The sequence below is a fragment of the Hippocampus zosterae genome, chromosome 10 (genome assembly GCF_025434085.1).
Source record: "Hippocampus zosterae strain Florida chromosome 10, ASM2543408v3, whole genome shotgun sequence".
NCBI classification, from domain to species: Eukaryota; Metazoa; Chordata; class Actinopteri; order Syngnathiformes; family Syngnathidae; genus Hippocampus; species Hippocampus zosterae.
Genome location: NC_067460.1, coordinates 20,965,932 through 20,984,827, shown reverse-complemented (window position 1 = coordinate 20,984,827; position 18,896 = coordinate 20,965,932). Strand labels below are relative to the sequence as shown.

Here is an 18,896-nt window from a genome sequence, read left to right as displayed (position 1 = left end):
CATGCAGTGCAGATCCAGTGGAAGGATGTGAACTATTTACTTAGTTGAATCCAGGTGCTGACTTTTATTTGGCTATTTAGTGGTTCTTTTCTGATGGAACCATGGGAGCGTTTTTTTTAAATTGTCCTGCAGCCTTATCTCTCTTCTAATTCCTTCAGCATTCTTCTTTCTAACACTTTTACAGAGAGAGAGAAGGAGAGAGAGGGGGAGCCCTCCCCCTCAAATATTCCACTCTCCCTCCCCATCAGTGGGGGACGAGGAGATGGGTGAGGTCGCCTTGTCTGGAATGAATCAAGGGGGATGGGACGGCCGTGGCTCGCAGACACCCCCATCCGCCTCTGGCGCGCCAATCCCGGCCCAGATGGGAACGTGGACTGTGGCGGAGCGAGGGCGGGGCTCCGTGGCAGCGTTTGACAGCTGCGAAAATAGAAAATGTATCGCGCTCAGAAGATGAGGGGAAGCATGCTGCTCCCAGCACACTCTCGGAGAATGGAGCCAGTTCCATCGTCGGCGTAAAGAAACTCTTTTTGGGGGTGTCATTTATTTATTTCTTCCTGTTGTCTCGAAGCCATTTGGACTATGCACCGCGCCTTCTCCTTCCCGGTGACGGTGGAGCGGAGCCGGACTAAGGAGCGCCTGGAGGCCAGTCTGGCCGGTTTGTGCGAGTTGGAGCTCCGCAAGCAGCGTCAGGAGGGGCTAGTGCTCGGGGCTCTGGCGTTGGGCGACCCCCGGCCCCCACAGGAGCCCCCCACTTCAGGGGACGTGTCCTGGTTCAGCTGCTGGGGCCAGGATAACTTGACACTGAGGCGCCAGCTGGTAAGGACTTTTATTTATGATCATTTATTTATTTATGACACTTTATTTGGATTCCTGGAAGTCCAACACCCCCTCGCCCCTAAGCCCGTTCCAAACTGTTTGCGTTGCGTGATTCGCTTGCTCACTTTTACTTTTGGCTTTTGGTGCAGAATGAGAGCTTTCTGCGAGGAAAAAAAAAAAGTTACCCAACTTGATTAATAGGTTCTCTGTTAGCTGGGGCTGGAGGTTTTTGGCCTGTGGGCGAGCAGATCAGGGGGTGGAGCAGCCGCCGTTTGGAGCCCAGGCCGACTATTTAATGGCCCATTGTTCCTCCATCATGGACTTTTGTGCCTTTTTACTGCTTTACAAGCGTACTCTTATTGCGGCTTTCTCCACATCATAAAGACATGAGTGATTTTCAGTGCTTTGCTTGTGGCCGACGTCATTATCTCATAATTGATGAGGTTCTCTCAGTGGATTAACAGATTTCAAAGTGGGTGACACGGGTTTTACAGCAGAGAGAGGAGCGGATTATGAATTCAGTTTTGTTTTTTTTTGCACGCAGCATCTCATACACCAACTTTTATGCACCGCTGAGCATTAATATTACTGTACAGTGTACATAATGATGCTGTTAGAAGCATTACGGTGATTGTTCTTGCTTCTCATCGCTGTTCTGTAGTTCCTCAGCCAACTGTTTGGAGCTTGTAACAAAAGGACTCATTTATTTGATGAATGAGGTTGAATGCAGAATTAAATCAACCGCCACATCTTTACACCTCATCCTCCTCCTCCTCCTCCTCCCCACAATCGGGGGCCCTAACAATAGATGCATATGGACCAGAATACTAATGTTGCCCGTTGCGAGGATGGTGGCTTTGAACACGGCCGGTCACAACACTAGGAACACCTGAGCACACCATTGTGTTTCAAAAACGAATGATGGACCAAATGTCCATCAATCAAATTTTCTATATCGCTTATCTTGTCCAGGGAACTACGTTCTCTCCCAGATGACATCTGGCGAACGGCAGAAGGAACTCTGGGTTGGTCACCAGTCAATCACAGGCACGCACATATAGAGACAGACTACACTCACATTCATGCCATCGCTGACATGAGGCGTATGCTACACGACACCATCTCCGTATACGTTTTGTCTGTAAATAAATAAATGACTGGAGGAACAAATAAAGATATGGTCAAGTGTTTCTAAGATGTGGACCTTATGTTAGCTAGGTGGAATCATGAATATTGTTAAATGCATCTGAAAGTGTCAATCTGTATTGCACTTCAGAAAATGAATGGGTGGATCATACGTTTGAATTCGTGCTTTGGGATCTCACCAAGGTGAAACGAATTCATTACTCCGGTTTCCTCCCACATTCCAAAAACATGCACGGCAGGCTAATTGAACACTTGAAATTGTCCCTTGGTGTTAGTGTGAGTGGTTGTTTGTCTCTGTGTGCCCTGCGATTGACTGGCAACCGGTTCAGAGCCCCCCCTCCCCCTCTACTGCCCGAAGACAGCTGGGATAGGCTCCAGCATGCCACGCGACCCATGTGAAGATAAAGCGGATTGGAAAATGGATGGATGGATGGATGGATGAATGGCCTGACTCTCATGCAGGAAGTGGGGGCTTGGTTCCAACTCAGTGACGTCGATGGTCTGAATGGTCCCTCTACATGGAAACTAACCAGGAAATGGCATCGTACCTCAGTCACATCTCAGATGTTTAACACAAAATTCTTACTTGTCATACAACTGCAAAACAAAATAAAGTTAACTACTTCAAAATGGAACACTAACTACCTACATTCTTGCTGCTGGAGGCTGTAAATTTCCCCATTGTGGGACAAATAAAGGATATCTTATCTTATCTTATCTTATCTTATCTTAATGCCCATATCATGACAACTCTTACAAAAAAAAATCAACATTCACGATGTTCGCAAACACTTGCCACCCAGGCGGTTACGGGCGACAGCATGTACATCATTTTACTCGAACTGTATTCTCAACTGCTTCCAATTTCAGTCTGCCTTTTTCATGTAACTTTGGGTGTTTAGCCTTCCACTTCTCTTCCTATGTTCTTCTTCACTTAACACTCTTTGTGGAGGCTACTCCTTTTGGAACAAGTTGTTACCAAAGAGGCTAAAAAAGCCAAATAAGTAACGTACACATCTACTTAATCCTGAGATGTTTCTTGGGGTATGCTGATATGTTGGATGAGCTTGACTTTGATTTTTTTTTTCCATGTGGAAATAGGTTGTACTTTCCCACATCACAATAAATTGCAAATTAACAAAAGAACCTTGAAGGCTTGAAGGTTACAAGCCAATGTTGTCATTTAATGTGACATCCAGAAAATGTTGGCCCAAATTCCCAGTGGTTGGATCATAATTTGACTCGAGGTTCCACTATATCCTCCCTCTGATTAGATATTAGGGTGACTCCATAACAAGAGTGCGTGTTTCCACTCAGGAGACACAGTGAGCCCCCCTCCCCCGACCCCTCCGCTCTCCACCCCACCTTGCCGGAGCAAGCCAAGTTAAAAGTGTGTCCTCATCCCAAACGAAGGAGAAGCAGTTGTTTCAAGGTCTGCAAAGGAGACGCATGCCGTTCTCCCAGGAGGGGGTGTGGGGGGGGGGGGGGCGGCGGCTTGGGGATGAAGCATAAGGGGGAGCGGGGAGGTGGGTGTTTCCTGTTTTCCCCCCTCTTCCCAACATATGTGGATCGATGTCTATTAACTCTAACCCAAGCGTATGAATAATTGCGCAAGTCATGTCCTGACAGAATAGATGGCGGACGTCGAATTATATGCAGTTCGCCATGTGTGTCGGAGACAACTGCCCCGTCTCGTTTCGAGTGTGTAGCTGTGGCGGGACTGTGGTTGTACTGTATGTGTGTACACAGTGGTGCCCCCCCCCCCACCCCCCTCCTTGGCTGAGACTGCTGGCTGGTCTACAGTGTGAGGCGTTGACAGGGTTGGGATGGCAGACAGCAGCTGGTGACGCATGAAGAGCTGATCTCCTGTCCACTCAATGCTATTGTTAAGCGGGACACACTGTACATGTCTAGAAGCAATGGCAGCGAGTTGGCAGCCCAAATAGCAACCATTTCTTTCGTCATTCACTGCACTCGCATGCCACCTTATTTGGTCATAGTACAGATACGGTAAGAGTTGGAAGTAATTCTCACTTTCTACGGACATCCTGAGAGGTATTTTTTTAAAGCAATGTTTTCACTTGGCGGCCCGGTAGCCCAGTGGTTAGCACGTCGGCTTCAAAGTGCAGAGGTACCGGGTTCGATTCCAGCTCCGGCCTCCCTGTGTGGAGTTTGCATGTTCTCCTCGGGCCTGCGTTGGCTTTCTCCGGGTGCTCCGGTTTCCTCCCACATTCCAAAAACATGCGTGGCAGGCTGATTGAACACTCTAAATCAGGTGTCACCAACATTTTTGAGGGTGAGAGCAACTTCATGTGTACCGATTGTGTGAAGGGCTACCAAATTGATACACGTCTGAAATAACATATTTGTCCAAAATACCTTCAATAATATGAGGATGGGTTATTTTTAATACTTGATGATTTAAATTGTCAGACTTTGATCGTGTTTCGAAATGTCTCACAGTACTGCCAATGTTTGCATTTTTAAATCATAATTTACTACTACTAGCAAATCTACTACTACTACTACTAGCAAATCACAATGTCCAGGCACTGGCGGGCTACTCAAGTGGTCTTCACGGGCTACCTGGTGCCCGCGGGCACCATGTTGGTGACCACTGCTCTAAATTGTCCCTAGGTGTGAGTGTGAGCGTGGATGGTTGTTCGTCTCTGTGTGCCCTGTGATTGGCTGGCAACCGATTCAGGGTGTCCCCCGCCTACTGCCCGAAGACAGCTGGGATAGGCTCCAGCACCCCCCGCGACCCTAGTGAGGATCAAGCGGCTTGGAAGATGAATGAATGAATGAATGTTTTCACTTGTGTTTGTCGTGTTTAAGTGCACTGCATCATACTAAGAGGTATTTTGAGAAGCTCGGCATTCATGAGTAACCCTTTGTGAACCTTCCGGGCCAACAAGGCTTGGTTCTCTACTGGCCTAAACACTTTACAAGGCGCTGACCTACATTTACGACATAAATTTCCATATTTGTTTCCGTGAAATTTTGATGATTTATTCCCAACAGACTGTTCTCTTCATTTCTCTTGGCTACACTGCTTCCAGATGTTTTTTAAAATGTTTTTGTCACGTTGTAAGATGAATAGTTCCTCTCAACTGGTACAGATGTTGTGCTGTGGATTGAGTTTGGACACCCTTTGCCCCGTCATGTCCACATCATTCATTTAGTCTGATGGACCCGTCGTGTCTTTTGTGTCCTTAAATGGAGCCCAGTGGAAAGTGCACAACCGCTGAATCTTCACATTGCAGTCATATTAGCACGCAGACGCTGTGCTGTCACAGCTGTCACTCACACGAGGGCAAGGTGGCACGCCGCACTCCTTTCACAGCATATCATGACATCCCCCCTCCGTGCCTTAGCACCCTGTCGTAGCGTAAGCACCAGTCACGGAGGTTTTTCTGAACACAAGGCTCACTCGCGTGTTAGTTCATTTGCCAAATAGCAAATCCTCATTCAGTGTTCAAATGCAAAAAAAAAAAAAAGTGTGCAAGAGTGATTCAATCCGTGGATATGTTTCTGAGGGGACAACTTTGAAATGCACACCCTGGGAAATGAGCAGTGTTTAGGGTCACATTCTATCACACGAGCGAATGACTTGTTGGGCTGTCTCGAATGTGCAAGGACGTTGCTAAGAGACACAAAATACATGTTGTGTTTTCATTTGCAGATGATGCATCACCAACATCATCGTATTAGCCGCATCTTGAACATATGATGTGCCTTTAGTTCAACTAGCATGGCGAGAGTCCAATTCCTTCCATAGTTTGAGCATGAGATGCCGGTACAGTGCCGGTATTTGTCTGCAAAATTTGGATCTAATTCCTCTTCAGATCAAAGAGCTGGAGACTCAAACAGCATATTATGCACTGTTTTGAATGAAGAAGCTTGTTTTCTTAGCATATTAAGGAAATATGATTTATGTAGCTCTTTTCATGGGGAGGACTTTCAACGGCCAAACTTTGTGCCAATCAAGGTTTCCGAAAACAAACAAAATACTTCAAAACTGTAATTGAAAATGCACATGAATTTATGTTAAAAATAAAAATGAAAACAAAAAGGCTTTTAAGAAAATGAAAACTAACCGAGATGACATCTTACTTTTATGAAATGAACGAAAGTGTCCTTCGCTTTTATCTCTGTCAGTTATTTTGGTGTTCATTTCAAAAGGATTCAGTATTGGTGTACCTCTGTGTGCCCTGCGATTGGCTGGCAACCGGTTCAGGGTGTGCCCCGCCTACTGCCCGAAGACAGCTGCGATAGGCTCCAGCACCCCCCCGCGACCCTCGTGAGGATTAGAAAATAGATGAATGGATTGATAGATGGTATACATTTGTAGCTACAGAATAAGGAGGATCAAATCGTTGTTTGAGAATTGTACATTACTGTATTGTACAATAATTGGAGACCTGTTTTGTCTGGGGGGGGGGTTCGATTAAAATGAAGCATTTTCAAGAAAAAAAAGTCCAAATTTTGCTCTGAAAATGAATTCAGACTAATTTAATTACCGGTTAATTAATAAATAAATAAATAAATACAGGGCGGCCCGGTAGTCCGGTGGTTAGCACGTCGGCTTCACAGTGCAGAGGTACCGGGTTCGATTCCAGCTCCGGCCTCCCTGTGTGGAGTTTGCATGTTCTCCCCGGGCCTGCGTGGGTTTTCTCCGGGTGCTCCGGTTTCCTCCCACATTCCAAAAATATGCATGGCAGGCTGATTGGACACTCTAAATTGTCCCTAGGTGTGTGTGAGAGTGCGAATGGTTGTTCGTTTCTGTGTGCCCTACGATTGGCTGGCAACCGATTCAGGGTGTCCCCCGCCTACTGCCCGAAGACAGCTGGGATAGGCTCCAGCACCCCCCGCGAACCTAGTGAGGATCAAGCGGTTAGGAAGATGAATGAATGAATGAATAAATAAATACATAGATAGATAAATAAAATGTGAAAAATCCAAAAATATGACAACCCTGTTGTTAATCCCCCCGCATTAGTATGATGAAACACTTGCCCACGTCTGAGGTCAGAAATGTCCTATTTCTCAGTCATCTGGATGTGATGTGTATGATTTGAAAGATGACCTTCAGGTTAGTGTTCATGCTTTTCAATGCGAGGTAAAGTACCGTAGTTTAAAAAAGGTCTTGGGATGCTTTGTGTGACCAAAAAAAATCAGTGTCCTTGTGTGTGTATGTGTGTGTGTGTGAGTGTGTGTGTGTGTGTGTGTGTGTGTGGCCTCCCACAGCCTTGTCTGATTTAATTATAGAAGGTCCAGGAGTGCGGCTGTCTCATTGGTCCATTCCATAGATGTTTATATCCTGGTGACGAACCACTGACTGGTTTATGATCTCAGTCTCCTTCAGCACAACCAGTGAGGGTTATTCCCACCCCCCCATTTTTGTATCTTTGTATCACAAGTATCTGCCCTCTCATCTTCCTCAACACTCTGAATATAGAGCCGTGGAGGCAAAGAGAAATTAGTGCCGATGTTTGTCATCGATTGGTCCCGATTGTCTCGTGTAGCTGCTTTCTGGTTAGGTGATGTGGGTTGAGGGTCGTCGTCCGTCTGCCCCCATCCCCCCACCATCCCAAGGCTGAGGATGCGCTAAAAGGGTAATGATAGATTGTGTGCAGTGTGTTGAAAGCGTTACGAGGGCATCAATAATAGACAATAAATCTCACAGCAGCCTTCTCAAAGCTCCTCGCAATAAAGTACCTTGCTGTATGACTCATCAAACGCGGTAAAGCGTCATCGTGCTTTTTTTACTAAAACAGCACCAGGGTGGAAACTGTGTGAAAGAAGGCAATTCATTGTGTGTAACGGCATTATTGATTTAGTGATTTTCAATGGTTTTAATGGCAAAGACAATGTTACCCATCCGCTTCAGGTCTCTAGCACACAAGAACATATTGCTGGAGGGATGATTACAGCTTTGTTTGGCCCAAGACAATAAGCGGCCTTTTTGAGACAATAGGAATGACAGCATTTGTGGGCGGGGGGTGACAAGGTTATTGGGGAAGTATAGGTTAGCGTGGGTCAATTGACCCTCAGCAGCATTTGCATCATGAGTGTGCGTGAGACCAAAGAAGTCAACGTCCACATGCGTTTCTTCTCGTGAGCGAAGCAAGCACTTGAACAACAGGCGCAGAGATGGAACATAATGTCAATTTGAGACCATGCTGACATTGCGTAACCTTTAATTCACTTCTGGCTGGTCACATGCATGGAGCAGGCTGAGGAGGGCCATTGTTGCTGGCTGGACTTGTCTGAGCAAAATAAAGCTATAGCATGTTGTTAGAGGTCAGCAGTTGTACAAAGATAGAGTGCTTGGATTATTTTAACAATGTAGTTGTTACTCTGGCTGTAATTTGGTGTGAGACTGTATTGCACCGGTATCAAACCCAAGGCCTGGGGGCCAGATCTGGCCCGCCACATCATTTGATATGGCCCGTGAAAACAAATCAAACATGTTGACTTCTATGATGCTTACTCAAATTTTTACCAAAATTTCAAACTAGCTCAGTCATATCGAGATGCCACGCAAAAAAACAAACCAAAAAGCAAACAAAGAGCGTGTTTGTGTTTCAGAGTGCTCTTCAGAGTTCGCCGTGGGGTCTCATGCAAGCACTGGAGCAACAGGTGGGAGAGCTGCGCATCGACACCGACCATCACGATGCCGCTCAAGGAGACACAGGTGACAGTCGACCGAGTTCAGGTACCTGTAATCAAGGGGAAGGACTCCAGGAGCCTTGTGAGCAGATGTAGTACTTCTTATTTGATCTGTGCGAGTACAGCATCATTTTGTATTGATTGGAGGCTCCCGAACCAACTTGCCCAAGCTGGTGCACACTCACTGGCTACAACAATTGGTCCACTTGCTCAATCTAACGACATCAAATACACAACGTAATCATTTGCTCAAGTAATACTTAAATACATATAAGAGGGATTTTCAAAAAGAGGTTTTGGACACCATGTCTATCCAAAGTGTCTTTATTTGCAGAATGACAAAAGGATTGAAAGAACGTACATTTTTAATTGCAATTACTTATTTAAAGAAATGTCAAAAACATGCTTCCAATGTAGTTCAATTGCAAATGTTAAAGAGCACATTGGAGTTATTATTGGGGGGGGGGGGGGGGTTCCATCCCTTTGTTTGATTCTCTCAAAAAAGATGATTGACAATTGATGGACATCATTTAAAACAAAGCAGAATGGGACATAATGTTAAATGAAGTTTCCATTTTTTTATTTGTTTGCTTGTTTGTTTGTATAATATTTTATTAGGAATAAAAGTAGCAATTGCATAAGACTGATTTTGTGATTAAAAAACTGTGCTTTACACTCCCATGATTTCAGTATGATCAAGCTTCGTGGACGCTCATATTTCTCACATTTTCCCAATTCAAATATGATTTATTTGCATTTTCTACTGGATACTAGTTATATTCCTTAAATGGCCACCTTGCAATGTGTGCTGTGAGAAGTGGAGCTTTGATTGCTATGAAATAACCTTCTCTTCTCTCACACAAACTCTTTTTTTTTCTAGGTTTCTATGAGTCAAGTGAAGGTCAGTCGCCTAAAGGGAGAACTTGTTCCACGGAGCCCGCAGAAATGGTCTCTTCCTGGCCTTATACCAACGAAAGGCCCAAGTCTGTGGGTAAGAAAATAAACACACATGGTCCTCTTTCACCGTTTCCTGTTCCACGTGGACATCATTATAAGGCTTCAGTCAATAAATAACGACCCTGCTGCCTTTCTCTTTTATGTGCCTTAAGCATGCGTTGCTCGATCTTCTAACAGTATATAAAACATGCCTTTGTTAGCTCGTCAAGTGCAAAATGTTGTTTTGTTTTTTTTAATCATCCGACCTTCCTGTGTACAGTTTGCATATTCTCCGCATGCCTGTGTGGGTTTTCTCTGGGTACTCCGGTTTCCTCCCACATTCCAAGAACATGCGTGATAGGTTAACACTCTAAATTGTCCATAGGTGTGACAGTGCCTGTGAATGGTTGTTCATCTTTGTGTGCCCTGCAATTGAATGGCCAATTCAGGGGTTATCCTGCCTACCATCCACTGACGGCTGGGATAGGCTGCAGCATCCCTGGCAAGAAAAAGCGGATCAGATGATGAATTACGACTTATGAATATTTAAGCAGATGTAGATGTAACAACCAGGCTACTTAAATATACTGCATTGCACAGGAAATAGATACGATATAATCTCCTACCACATTTACTTCAAAAAGTGTTCTCAATCTGGAATTCAATCTTTTTTTGATGACCGCTGAATACTCGGTCTGCTGCAATAGAACTCCGCTTTTAGAGGGAAATGCTTCAACCTGTTCTATCGAAAGCGGAAGTCGGTTGGGCATGAGCTCTATCTGGCACCAAAATTGTGGCGAGTGAAAATACAGACTGGTTTAACCACTCCCCACAGTGGTTGCTGAGCAAAAAGTGAATGTCAAGCCCTGATCATGTCACAATATCTTTCACAACAAAAACGGCGGCCTGGATGGAGGAATAGAAAGAGACGTGATTGATTTACAGCATACATGGCTGTGTTTGTAAAGTTATCACGAACGTGAAACGTGGTGACTTTATCATCCTGAAAGCATACAGGATTTATTTATCCATCGCTTCTCCTTTTTCTTGCCCTTTTCCCTTTTGTTTTCTGCGGCGATAGAGAAACAGTGGCCTTTTCCTGCTTAGCTTGCACTGTTGTTTGTGGTTCAATTCATTAATATACAGCAGGTGGCAGTTCAAAAGGTATTTTTCTACAACAATGCCAGTTAAGCGTGTACCCCGCCAACTGCCCGGTGACCCCTGGGATGGGCTCCAGCACAATAATTATAATAAGTCAAGTCAAGAGTATTTATAGAGCACTTTCAAACAGCCATTGCTGCATACAAAGTGCTGTACATGGAGCGATTTAACATGCACAATAAACAGTAAGCCAAATCGGTAATAAAGGCGGTAGAAAGCACCAAGCAGTAAAATCAAGAACAAATCTAAGTCAGGCTGAGTCGAACGCCAAAGAATACAAGTGAGTTTTGAGGAGGGCTTTAAAGATGGGCAGCGAGGAGGCTTGCCGAATGTTCAGTGGGAGGTCATTCCAGAGAGAGGAACCAGCAACAGAAAAGGCTCAATCCCCTCTGAGCCTCAGATTAGTTCTTGGTACTTAATAACAATAATAATCATGACAAAAATACAGTGAAATAAGAATAAATAAAATAACCTTTGCAGACTGCTGTCGTTCATGAAAGTTTAGTGCATAGGTGTCAAACTCAGGTCCTGGAGGGACGATGTGGTGCATGTTTTCCAAGTCTCCCTGTTGCAACACACCTGATTCCAATGAACAGGTTCAATGTCAGGCTTCCGCAGAGCTTGCTGATGAGCTGATCATTTGAATCAGGTGTGTTGCAACAGGGAGACTTGGAAAATATGCACCACGGCGGCCCTCCAGGACCTGAGTTTGACACCTATGGTTTAGTGGTTACTGGTCTCTGTGTTGCAGTCAGCTGGGGATAAGCACCAGCTTACCATGGAGGGATGGAAGAAAGTCTGCTCTTCACGATGCCCCTGTCCGTGGTCTAATTACGTGCAATTCGTTCTCTTTTAGGAGATCCCCTCATGTTGAATGGGGAACCAGACATGACAGTTCTTCCAAGTGGCTTGCCTCGCTCATTTTCCGCACCACACCCACCCCTGGAGGGCATCGCTGAGGAAAGGACACCAGTGGACTCGTGGATGCTAGCGCCCAGCCGAGATGAACAGCCATGGCAGCAGCCACCTCCGGCGGATCAGGTGACAGAGGAGGACTACCAACAAGCCATGAGGGTGGAGGGTTACATACTTCATCTTGTCCAGCGTCACACCCTTTCGCCACGGCCATGTCAGCCTCGCACTACTCTAAGCCCTGACCCGCCATACAGCTTTACGCCTGCACATGCCCCCGTACACAGGAAAAGCCCCTCTCTTTCTACAGAGCAAGGACATCCAGGCCCTCAAGTTGAACTTTTGTCCACCCCAAAGAGCCCGAGTCGGGGTTGTGACCTTCCAGAGGGTGAGCCCTGCGGAGGAGCGGCCCCATCTTTGGAAGAGGAGCGTTATTTGATGTTGCCCTACCCCCAATGTAAGCCACACTCCCTGACTGGGAGGCTACCATCACCTCTGCCTTCCTTGGACCCTAACTGCGGTGCTGGGGCGCTTAACCTTTCTTGTGAACCCTCAACCCCCCAGCATTGTCTGCAGTCCCCAATCAATCACAAGCACAATTTAGTAAGTGCTCAATACATCCCAGGACAGGCCTGCCATGCCCCCGTACGCTCACCGAGACACTTCAACCCAGGGCAGTCCAAAGCCCACCAGGCATCCCCTGAGCAGCACAACGCCAAGTCCAGAAACTCAAGGAAGGGCCAAAATGAAAAACAGAGATCTAAAAAGTCGAGCGGTAAAACCGGCCGATCCCAGTCAGAAAACAGCCTCCTTGGCCAGCGGGTGCTGCCCGAGCGCAGGTACAGCACCACCGAGAGGCATCAAGGTAGAGGGGATCAGGCTCAAGGTCAAGTTGCGAAGATTCATGTCGCAAACAACAGCGACAAAGCAAACCGACGTTGGTGTTCCAACCTGGAGCTCAGTCAAGACGAAGGGGAAAACCAGGTGGAGCAAGGACATCGGAGGCCACCTCGAAAGGCTCGCCACGGTCATGGTGGTCACCACCACCAGCAGCAGCATCATCATCATCAGCAGCAGCAGCAGCAACATCATCACCCGCTGCAACATCAGCAGCATCAGCAACATGCGCAACGCTGGCACTCTGATTTCCAGCAGCGCGCACCACTTTGCCAAAGAGAGGACGCCCCGGCCGAGTCCTCATCCAGCATGAGCGAAGTGTACTCGCCGGCCTCCAGCTCGCTCTCCAGCGACTCCGACGAGAGCGGGGGATTGGTGTGGCCCCAGCAGCTACCACCTCGCCTCGCTAACACTTCCTCCTCGTCCTCACCCTCAGCGCAGGCTGCCGCCGCCAATCCGCCCGCTCAACCAAAGGCCTTTGTCAAGATTAAAGCCTCCCACGCTCTCAAAAAGAAGATCCTCAGATTCCGCTCAGGATCCCTCAAAGTCATGACCACCGTGTGAAGTGGTTTCAAACCCAAAGTGTCAACTGTCAGTGGCAGCTTCTCTCGGCTCTGCGCAGTACTCTAATTACAGGCTGGCATGTCACGGTTGTTTCCTACAATGATGCACATCAAAACTGATGCTCTCCATCGTCCCTTAAATGACGTTAACTGACGTGATGCCAAATTACAACTGTTGACAAGCGTTGCGTTGTTGCTATGGAGCTGATGTCCAAAGGAATTATTATTAATGACTCTTCCATTCATGCTTCATAAACTCCCACTGTGTAAGGTAGCCTGGGAAACTACAATTTCAATGCTGTGCAAACGGCTTTGGCCATCATTCGCTTCTTCGTTTTACTAAATCGCAGGATTATGCAATCTACAAACTACAATTTCCTCAAAATGTTATTGGTGGGGAGTACATGGACTCGGGCACAAGCCAGAAGACATTGGTAAAGATGTGGATAAAGGTGCCGTACCAGGAATTCATTTTCAGTGTTTGGGTCAGGTGATAAGGGTGGTCCCTTTTCATCTATCTCTCCAAAAAAAGTTTTAAAAAATGACGTTAGACTGTTTTAAGGTACTGTCTCAATAAATTCTCATGTGAACATGTACATCTAGCTGCACTATGTCTATGATGACAGGCTCCATTTGTTTTCAGTTGGCGTTGGCATCAGTTTGTCATCATGAGAGAAGTCCCTTAAAAGGCAAGATTCCAATGGCCGAAACCAGGAAACAAACAAAGTAACACACTTGTAAATATGTAACTAAGTGTATATCCATGTTGTGGCCTTGTTCAGAATGAATGTAATTTTAAAATAAAATCTAAATGTTCTGGTCTTCAGTATGTTTACAAGTGTGACATTTTTGATTAGCAAATTCTTCTGATTGAATTAACAAGTACGTTTGAACAGATTTGCAAATACTTGGGGGCTAAATTGGCTGTCCGGTGGTCCCGTGGATAAGCGTGTTGACATCACAGTGCCGAAGTACCGGGTTCAATTCAGCTCTGGCCTCCCTGTGTGGAGTTTGCATGTTCTCCCGGGGTCTGAGTGTGTTTTCTCCTACATTCCAAACACATGCATGGCAGGCTGATTGAACACTCCAAATTGTCCCTAGGTGTGAGTGTGAGCGTGGATGTTTGTTCGTCTGTGTGTGCCCTGCTATTGGCTGGCAACCAGTTCAGGGTGTCCCCCACCTACTGCCAGATGGAGACTCCAGCACCCACTGCGACCCTTGTGAGGATAAGTAGATCAGAAAATGAATAGATGGATCGGGAGCTAAGTGCTAAAACCTAGCATGTTTTCCCACAATGCAATGGTGTTTTGACTTGTGCATGCATAGTTGGAAAAAAAAGCTATTGCACTATGTAGGTTTAAGTTGTAATATTACCATTCATCACTAGATGGCAGGCCATGCTTAGTTACGCTTACACCAGGTCTTATACTTCCTTATACTACAAAGTGAATAGGCCTAATAATTTGGAAATTTGGAATGACATGCGAGACAATGAACAATATTTCAATTTTGAGTAACATAATGGGCTATTTTTGAAACTTTGCTATTGAAGGATGGATCTGTGATACATACATTGAGCATGAAACACATTAAGATACTAAACAGAAATATGCTGGAAGTTTGTCCAACTTTAAAATGTAAATGTCTGTGTGGTTCCATGTGGCCTACCAGTAGCACAAAAAAAATGTACACCCCCTCGATCATTGAAGTTGAATATTAGATAGAACATAAAATTGTTGTAATAATTGCCCCTCTGGAACTTTTTTTCCGATGTTCATATAATTGATATCCATCAATATTCACATGAGTAGTACTTTTTGAAGGATAGGCAAATTTATTTGTGCATTATGCTCAGCTGTTTTTGAAGATGTGAACGGCCCAAATGTTACATATTACTAAGAATAAGTAACATCTTCATGATTGATCTTGTGTGATTTCTTTTTCTAAAGTTCTATACGGCAATACTAATGTGGGTACGATTCAGTAAACACTTCTTGCGGTTTTGAGTTCACACAGCCTAACGGACTAGGATATGATGCAAGTATTGGCTCTTTGCAAATCTGTTGCAATCCTCATAACATGTCACACACTCGGAAAAAAAGCACACCCAAATAGCAATCTTAGTGTTTAGTTCAGTTTCAAAAAGATTGACAAAAGCTGGACTGCAGGATTGCTTTTTTAGAGCGTGGTTAGAGAGTGGTTCTTAACCTGGGTTCAATCGAACCCCAGGGGTTCGGTGAATCGGTCTCAGGGGTTGACGGAGCGTCTGCCATGGAGGTTAAGACACACCCGACTCAACGGGTCAATTAGTAATGACGTGCCACTTGGCCATCGCTGGCTGCAGATGATCACATGACATTGCTTGTTCAATTAGTGCTGCGGGAAATTTAGTTCACTCAGTCACCATGTGACGATCATGATAGTACGTTACGCAATTTAAAAACCTTATCCCATGTAATTGTATTCACTTTTTCCCGCTTTTAATAAATGTGATTTTTTATGTTTAGAACGTATAAAAAATCATATTTTTATTTTTCAATAAAAAAGGGTTCGGAGACCTTTCTGAGCTCAATTAATATTCATTGTAACCCCAGAAAAATGTCTTTGAGTAATTTAATTTATTTTGCAGTATTTAATTTGGACTTTTACAGGCAAGATTCAATATTTAATTTTCTGTGACAGAAAATGCTAAATACAGAATATCATGAGTTGGCACAAGTTTGACAGGAACATGAAGTGATTTCATAAAAGAACTCAACAGATTTTTTTTCCATTAAACATCGTTTCTTTAGTTGTTTTTTTAAAATCATGCAGTATTTAATGAGATGAATTTAATGGTTCTATTTGGTACGACCACTCCTTCGTGAGGCGCGTGGCAGCCATGTCCAAACATGTTTCCTTCTCCAAGAATGAGTCATAGTTATAGGAAGGAAGAAAGTCCCAGCCTTTTCATCCATTGCGATAGTTGATCATGGACCATGTCTGCGCCCCGTCATACCTTCGTCATCTGCTTCTCTGACGAAGTTGTGGTAGCATGAGTAGTGAGGCTGGTTCTGGGTGCGTGGTCCTCACTGAGTAGGTGCAAGATGTTGCACAGGGAGCGGTTCATGGTGTCTTTGAAGCTTCGTCCGAGACACACATAAAGCAACGGGTTGAGGCAGCTGTTGAAGTAAGCCAGGCATAAGGTCAAAACATGGGCCAGGTACACGGATGGGTGGCGAGGGGAATGCCGAGGGGTCGCCAACAACACAAAGTCGACAATGTGCAGGGGCAGCCAGCACAGGAAGAAGCTGAGCACCACGGAAACGATGACTCTCAGCGTCCGCTTGGAGCGACTCCTGCTGGCTGTCGCTTTACTGTCACTTCTTCTGTAGACCATCAAGTGGCAGACGACGATGACCAGGAAGGGCAAAAGGAATCCCAACAGGAAGCGGAATGTTGTGACGAGCCAGGCGGTTTTCCGATTGTAAATCGTCAAACATTCGCGCTTGTGCTCGCCCGCCGTGATCTCCTGAGCGTACACAAACTGAGGGATGCTTCCTATTAGGGCCAGACACCACACCGCAACACAACCCAGGACAGCATACTTGGTTCCTCTGTTGTTGTGGGACCACACAGGCCTGGCCACCAACAAACAACGATCTAGACTTATGATGACGAGCTGCAAGACGCTGCAATACATCACCAGGTAGAAGAGGCCTTTGACCAACGTGCACGCCAACGGCCCAAAGTGCCAGTGGTCATCGTGGGCAAGAGGCACCATGAGAAGAGGCAACGAGAGGCAACACAGGAGGTCTGCCAGCGCTAGGTTGAGAAACCAGATGGACGTGACCGACGCGGGCATTTTGAAACCGGTCACCCACACCACGATGGCGTTCCCAGGAACGCCAAACAAAACCACAAGGGCATAGAAGGTCAGCGCCACGATCTGAATGGGCTGAATCTTGGGCCTCATGATGTCGGGAAAGTCGGGAAACGTGAAGTTGCCAGCCGGAATGGTGAAGTTGAAGTCAAAGATGTCATTGAAGTCATAGTCCATGATTAAGCTGCAAATTCAAAAAAAAAAATGTTAACGATGTGGCTTCACAGCATGGACGCTGCCCCCAACATTTTCTCTGTCCCACAACTTTTGGAGAATTTTACTACCGGTAATTTTTACAAACCCTGCCAAGTAAAACAGGGAAGCGTCTAACCGAGCAATTATCTCCTTCTAGCAATAAACTGTCACCTCTAAATCCAAATGATCAACATTTAGTAATCAATCGTAATACTGAAGTGAAAAGTTCACAAACAGAAATTCAATTTCAAATTTGAAATGAAAGTTTTCACAAATAATGTGCATCTTCAAAAGACTTACGGTGTCACAGCTGTTGATGGTGCACTCGTGACTTAGCTGGGAGGAAGTTATGTGCTTTTCTCGTTTTGCAATGTTTTATACCCCAAACACACACACACACACACACACACACACATGCACGCACGCACGCACACACACGCTTGTGCACTAATGCAGACTCGTACTTGCACACAGACATAACTTTTTTTCTTTAGGAATTCTTTAGCAGCACAACAGCTGTCATTTCTTATGCACATAAATGAACAATAAATACAGATAATGCCCATATATTTTGAAATATATACATTAAATAATGAAATCCTCTTTCTAATTTGATACACTTCTCAAGAGATAAGAGATATGTAAGAACAAGTCTCCCTACTCGTCTGGCTGTCTCACCCACACACATTCTGTTCACTCAGCAGAAGCATTAAGCGACCTTTTTAAAAAAAAAACACACAGTGACGTGCGATAAGGTTCATGGTCAGGCTTTCATGTCAGTCAGAATTATGAATTTATGAGCCAAACAGAATGGCAAATTTGATATTACATTAGCTGATAGATATTACAATGTTGTTTTTTTTTAATTAAAAATTATATCCTGTGTTTGGCTGGCAAGCACTTCACTGTACTCCACCTGGCGTCCGAAGGCATGGAGGATAGGCTCCAGCACCCCCACAACCCTTTTAATGAGAACGAGATATGATAATGGATGCCTGAATCTGGGTTTTTTGTTTTTTTTTTGTAAGGGAAGCCTATTCGTCAAACTCCCTACCCCATAAATGACCTTCCAAAGGGCAATATACATAGGAGTGGGTTATTACATGTTCAAGAATTGTGATATTACAGTGATCAGGAGTGAGCTGTAGTTTTACATTTTTTTGTGCTGTTGAGTAGAAAATGTTTTGATGATTTTGATCATCTTATTCATTTTGTTGTAAAAAAAATGAAGTATGCTAATAATATCTCTTATTTGTCAATAAGCATGCTATAAAACTGCTCATTTTAAAATCCCAATCGTGGCATCTGTGGCGATGTTTTTTTCATTGTCCCTAGGTGTGAATGTGAGCGTGGATGATTGTTCGTCTCTGTGTGCCCTGCGATTGGCTGGCAACCGATTCAGGGTGTCCCCCGCCTACTGCCCGAAGACGGCTGGGATAGGCTCCAGCACCCCCTGCGACCCTTGTGAGGATTAAGCGGTTCGGAAAATGGATGGATGGATGATAAATCGGATGAAAAAACATCAGTCTGCTTTCATGGAGGACTATAGAAATCGGATATTCCCTGTTCAGAAGCTGAAGTTCTGAGGATGTGGATGATTATAAATTAAAAGAGGTATCTAAATAATCATTTATGAAAAATAAGAATCAATTAGATATAGCAATTTTATCATAGAGTATAAAAATACAGATCCAAAAAAAAAAACTTTTTGAGGAAAAACGCATTGTTTTTTTCAT

At 44.9% G+C, this 18,896-nt stretch overlaps 2 protein-coding genes across 5 annotated transcripts; one reads left to right on the top strand and one right to left on the bottom strand.

The window, feature by feature from the left end:
- Positions 1-225: 225 nt before the first annotated feature.
- On the top strand, positions 226-13,929 carry LOC127608925 (dapper homolog 3-like). Of its 4 annotated transcripts, XR_007964408.1 has the most exons (5): positions 226-816; positions 8,554-8,716; positions 9,515-9,625; positions 11,588-13,665; positions 13,747-13,929. XR_007964408.1 is itself a non-coding variant. In XM_052078455.1 (4 exons), the coding sequence occupies exons 1-4, from the start codon at positions 580-582 to the stop codon at positions 13,102-13,104; spliced, it is 2,028 nt and encodes a 675-aa protein (XP_051934415.1). In that variant the 5' UTR covers positions 226-579; the 3' UTR covers positions 13,105-13,929. The 4 variants fall into 4 exon arrangements, 3 of the variants coding, with proteins under 3 accessions (XP_051934415.1, XP_051934416.1, XP_051934417.1); XM_052078455.1 differs by having other exon boundaries at positions 11,588-13,929; XM_052078456.1 differs by having other exon boundaries at positions 229-816; positions 8,554-8,680; positions 11,588-13,929.
- Positions 13,930-15,702: 1,773 nt separating this feature from the next.
- On the bottom strand, positions 15,703-17,176 carry c5ar1 (complement C5a receptor 1). The gene has a single exon (XM_052078587.1). It carries the CDS (start codon positions 17,140-17,142, stop codon positions 16,096-16,098), a length of 1,047 nt encoding a protein of 348 aa, XP_051934547.1. The 5' UTR covers positions 17,143-17,176; the 3' UTR covers positions 15,703-16,095.
- Between the last annotated feature and the right edge of the window lie 1,720 nt (positions 17,177-18,896).